The 5,831-nt window shown below is 44.1% G+C and overlaps 1 protein-coding gene across 1 annotated transcript; it reads right to left on the bottom strand.

Moving 5' to 3' along the window:
• Positions 1-515: 515 nt before the first annotated feature.
• Positions 516-5,602, bottom strand: ODAPH (odontogenesis associated phosphoprotein). Its single transcript, XM_084758032.1, has 2 exons — positions 5,410-5,602; positions 516-1,098 (listed from the first exon to the last, which is right to left on the bottom strand). The coding sequence occupies exons 1-2, from the start codon at positions 5,489-5,491 to the stop codon at positions 767-769; spliced, it is 414 nt and encodes a 137-aa protein (XP_084614158.1). The 5' UTR covers positions 5,492-5,602; the 3' UTR covers positions 516-766.
• Between the last annotated feature and the right edge of the window lie 229 nt (positions 5,603-5,831).

Raw genomic sequence — 5,831 nt, 5'->3', positions numbered from 1 at the left:
TGGAGCTGTATAGCAAGATCAAACAGACAAGGCCTTGTTTCTCATTTACCACAGAGCACGAGGTCCCCACAACTGAGTTGTAGCCAACCAACGTCCAGGTAATTTTAAAACTCAGTTTTTAATTTGGAACCATGTTGAGAGTTTGTATTTCATTTTACCAGTGTCTATGTGACAATTACACAAGAAACACTGGCACGTTTGTCAAATTAATATGAGTAAATAGTTAATATTAAAGTAAATTAAGATACTTACAGTTAAACTAATTTGAGTTTGACAGTTCAGCGTACAATTAGAGTATTATCTAGAGCCAATTTCTCTAGGAGTCTTTTTGCTTTAATCTTTATAATGTTTCGAAGTTCGTGCTGTAGCTCTGCCTACTCGCTAACTTCCCCAGTGAGCACGGAAAGAGGGTCACTCATGTCTGCCTTTGGTTCATAATGGCCTTTTAGAGACGTCATTCCCTCTGATTTGGAAGAGGGGCTAATATTGTGGTGTCTAAGTAGGGACAGAAGGTATTAGAACAGCCCATTTAAAGAGTTTATTTGCATGAATAGCCCGTGGAAGAAGACTGCGGCAGTTACTGCCAGATTTTATAAGCAAAACTGTGGAATCCAATCCTTTCATTGCTGACAAACAATATTCTAGTCAGTGTTATTGAGGATACGTAACCTTCCAACACCATGATTTTAGATTGGAGAGAGAAACAAACAATCTCGTTGGCTTTTTCAGAGGCGTTGATTGCTTCACTTCAGCATGTTGGGGCCTCTCATTTCTCCGTACTTTCCTCAGATGAGCTTCCGCTCTGGAGCTGTCTTCTGAGGAAGAATCTACCAGGGATCAGTCTAGCTTGTGGCGGGTACAAAGGTCGGAACTGGATGCGTGGGTTGTAGTTTGGAAGGAGGAAGGGCCCGGTAGGAAAGCGCGGGTAGAAGCTGGGCCTTCTCTGTGGAAAATAAAACCACGTCACCGCGGGTGTCCTCGGTCTGGGTTGGGCCCTTGTTCCTGGCTTCCTGGTGGTGGGCGGAGGGGTGAGTGTGAAGATCTGGCAGTCTGTAGGGTTCACGCTGTTCTGTGAGCCTCCGGGAGGGATGACTCGTCCTGTGGAAATGAAAATGGAGGTCAGGAAACGGGCCTAGCAACAGAAGAAGAGGAAGTTAGACCTCCTCAGGGTGAGGGTCGGAGAGAGATATAAGACGGAGACATTTTAAAGTCATTCAGCATGACGGAATGAATAGCAGTGGTCTAAGGACAGGAAGCATGGCACACCCAGTACCCACAAGAAGTAAGTGCACACTTATCCAAAAATCCCAGTTCAGGCATGCTCACAGCAACCTAAAGGAGCCAAAGTAAACCATGTGTAGTCATTCATACAGTGTGGCGGTGCCTAGAAGTGAAAGCAAGAAACCCAGACGAATACCTAGAAACCCAGCCGAGTCCATCTTATGTTGAACAAAGGAAATTAGATACAAAACGTACGTCTTGTAAGAATCCGTTTATATGAAGCTCATGAGTTAAACAAACTGAAGGTAAGGTTAAAAGTAGTGAATTGAGGGTCAGCACAAATGTTGTTTGGTGGAGGAATTAATCAAGAAAGTCCTTAGCAATGTTCTACTCCTTGATCTCTTTGGGTATTAAGTATATTTGGATATATGAAAGCACACACAGACACACACACACACACACACACACACACACACACACACACACACCAGTATAAGATATGAAGCTGTACCTTTAAATTTGAGAGTGTTTCATATATATATGATTTATAACAAAACAAAACTCATTGAAATAAAACAGAATTTATCTACTATTAAGAAAATAAAAATAAAACTGGGTATGGTGGTGCTCGCCTTTAATTCCAGCATTCAGGGAGGCAGAGGCAGGAAGACCACTATGAGTTTCAGGCCAGCCTGGTCTACAAAGTGAGTCCAGGACAGCTAAGGTTACACAGAGAAACCCTTGACCTAAAAAACCAAAAACTGGAACCAAAACCAAAATCAAGCCCTTAAAAACTCCTAAAACAAAACAAAACAAAACAAAAAAGCGAAGAGGGGCTGTAAACTATGTACCCATTCAACCAATCACAAAGCAGCTGTCTTCTCCAATCCATAAACACTACTTTGGCCAAAATCCTTAAAATTTGGTTCTAGATACTCAGAGTTCCATTTCCTATCTCTTTCCCCTGGATTTCTCATCTAGTCTCCAAGTCAGATCTCCTCAGGGGGCTCTTCCGGCCTGGAGGATGGGTGACGGCCACTCGCAAGAACTTCCATAGCAGCCTTGGCCCAGCAGCAGCATGCGTACCGGTGAGGCTGTTATTCCTGAAATACCCAGCAGGCCATCTTGCAGACTGGCCTTAGCCCAGTGCCTATGGAAGAACTAAACTGATGGAGAGAAATCTCCATTTCTATAATTGCAAAAGTTCCAGTGTTCCTACCTGTTTTGTGAAGATTAACTCGTGTTTCCCATACATTACGCACTGACATACTGACAAAGGCACTGTACATCAAAGCTAAGCATCCTGAGAACTTAGTATTTGAATGATGACTAAAAATGGCCAGCAAGTTAGGGCAGCGTGATGTTCCAGAGGCAGGATCCCCGAGTTTTGCTTCTACTATTGTGACAGTGGGCAGATCCTCTCGCCCTGAGGTGTTTCCCTTATTTTCAAGATGGAAAGAATATTATGGCCTATCCAATGGGCTTGTGGGATTATCCAAAATGAGCTATTAGTGGTTCTGAAAGTTTCCTGTTGCACAGTGCACATTTAGTGAGCTAGCTGTTGTTATGTTATAGAAGGATTGACTTAGTGGCACAAGCTTCATTTCTTGGGTCCTTGTCTTTACATATATATATATATATATATATATATATATATATATATATATATATATTAGGTTTAGTTAGTTTCTCCTTTATTACTAGGCGTTCTAATATTTCATACATGACCTGTGCATTAAGGTGAGGATAGGACTAAAGTACATTGTTTTCTAAGTCTAGGGCTTCCATGAAGAAAGGGATTATTGATTCTGTTGGCCGCTGCTGATGTCCTCAGCTCAGTGCATGGAACACTTTCTGCATGACAGTCTTATCCGTGAATACTTGGGGTATTCACTAAATGGGCACAGACACTGGCTGTTCTAGGTGTTTTTGTGGTACTCACTGAGAATTTAATTCCTGCCTTAGAATGTTTTAAATAATAATTTATATTTAAAATTATAGTATTGTATAACACAAGCCAAAATATTGTTTGGAGTTTGGATATCATTTTTAAATGGCCTTATTATAGTCTAGACATGAAATTTATCATATACCCAAAACTAGCACTTTAAAAAAAAAAAAAAACAAAGGTAATGATGGGAAGTTCTTTTTATAATTCCCTATACTCTGTGGTTATCTGGGCAGACAATAGCTGTTCTGTAGAGAACGGTAGTGATTTTTAGAAAGGCAACTGTGGGTCCTACGTATGCTATTCTTCCCTCCCAGGGCACCTGGAGTCTTAGAATTCCCACGCCCTTTCAGACTTTAACCACAGAGGAATACCAGTGCCCTGGCCAACTGACTCCCAATAGCCGTGATGTAATTCATTTTGTGGATTCAGGGAATGCTTGGCTATTTTTGTCAAATCTATCACTTGAAGGATAAAGAATTTAGAAATGCTCTAAAGGCCTTTTTCAGTCTGCTGTAGTGAAGTTGGTTCAACCAGTGTGCACGAGCCATGTCCGGTGCTGTACTAAATGCAGGGGTGACGGACAGTGCCTGCCTTCGAAGATTGGAACAACACTGCAGATCTGCAATACAGAGCGGAAGGAAACACACACTGTAGGTGATGTACAGATCACTATGACAACCTGAAGATGCCAGTGTGTGTGTGTGTGTGTGTGTGTGTGTGTGTGTGTGTGTGTGATCTATTTTATAATAACATGCTTTAAGACTGCCTTGTAAATGCAATACTATAGTTGCATTTAGATGCTGTTACTTGATGCAGCAAAGGCACAGGTGCTGCCACGGATGGGGAGGGCAGAGGGACTGTGGGACACATATGGCCCTGCTGGGCAGTCAGTCCCAGGACAAGTGGAACTGAACAGTGAGCTGGAACCTAGGCTGCTCAGAGATCAAGTCTCACATTTCAAATGACATTTTTGTTTGTTTGGTGACATTGTCTCACTACATAGGCCTGGCTGTCCATCCTGGAACTGCGTGTGTAGAGTAGGCTGCCCTTGAGCTCGCAGATACCTTTCTGCTTCTGCCTCGAGTGCCAGGATCAAATCAAAGGCATGAACCACCATGCCCAGCCCTCGAAGGATATTTTTGTATATAAATAATCGAGATATCTAATCCCATTAGAACCTATTTAGCTATTTTCAAGGCCTCCACAAAACACGGAGGAGTCAACAAAATTGGTTCCGTGAGTGCATGTGCCCCTAGACTGGAAAGAAGGTGGCCCCTTTTCCCGCACATTTCTGTAACCTCATCTTGGGAGCTGGGGAGCTGTTGCTCTGTGACAGCTGTAACTCTGTGCAGAGGCTGGATGAGGGGATCTCAAGGGACCCAACACCACCTTCTGCTGTCGCTCTCCCACTCCAGCCTATCATAAACATTGTGAGATGACAGCAGGGAAAATGCTGGAGGGTGACCGGAGGGTGAATACCAGGTCAGGGCACCTATGGAAAGCTCTGTCTGACCCAGGATCCCTCCTCACTGGGTAGCAGCTAGTTCTGGAACTAAGATCAATTATGGAAACAAATACTAGATTCAGAGCCCCCTTCCCTTTCCTTTTCTACCGTTTTCCATATCTCCCTTTGGGTCGGGTTTGAAAGCCAGCATTACGGCGCAGAGCACCCGCATGTTCAGTGGCGGGGACAAGGAGACTAGGAGCGATGGAGAAATTAGTCTCATGAGATCTGACCCAGCTCACCAGGTGTGATTCACTGACACAACGGACAGTGACAATGAAGCCCAAACCTGGCCGCTGGAGACAGAAGGGAGCAGGGAAGCAGGGAACACAGACTGCGCTGCCACTCCAGGTTCACGCTGTGAGCTTGGTAACCATAGTAACAGCAGTAGCAGTTGTGTGGTGCTTTTAATGTGAGGTCTTTGGCATAGAGCTCAGTGGTCCTCTCTAGCCCCACAGCAATGCATATTGCTGTTGTCACTTCCCATGTGAGAAATCTGCACACTGCTCAGTGAGGTTGCAAGTGTCTAAAAATCGCAGAGCTAATGTTGAGATTTGGATTCAGGCCTTCAGATGAGAAAATCCAGCCTTTCATTTTAACCACACAGGCTGATGGGAGCAGATATAGACACTTCCAACTTATGGAAATATGTAATCCTGGAAGCTAGATTTGTTTTTTCATATGATATTAAGTATATAACCCACACATAATAGGTAAAAACCCAAACTCCTACCTTCTGCCATAGTTACCACCAACCAGCCGACCAGTAACCAGAAGTGGAGTCCAGGAGACATGGCTTCTGCCCGAGCACTCATGGCTCTGGACCCAGTGCAGCTTTAAAGGCGAGCCAGCCAGCGAGCGAGCGAGTCACCAGCAGCCTGAGTCAGGCAATTTGCATTTGCATCCTGGACCACAACCACCTGGACCTGTGGGTGAGAGTAAGAAATTGTCAAGCAATTAGCAGGCAGTATTCATCAACCTGAAGTGTCTGTAATGCTGGGCAAACCCCGTTCATCTCTCCTTCACTCTGGGCTGAATGAACTCACTTTACCTTCACTGTTCTTTCTGTCCCAAACGCTCCCTACCTTGCTGCCTTCTTTCTTCTTCTATCCATTGTAGAGGAGTGTTAATTCAGAATATGGCTGTTCTGGCAGG

Source organism: Acomys minous, assembly GCF_964271855.1.
Source record: "Acomys minous genome assembly, chromosome: 15".
Classification (NCBI taxonomy): Eukaryota; Metazoa; Chordata; class Mammalia; order Rodentia; family Muridae; genus Acomys; species Acomys minous.
This window is presented reverse-complemented; position numbering and strand designations above follow the sequence as displayed.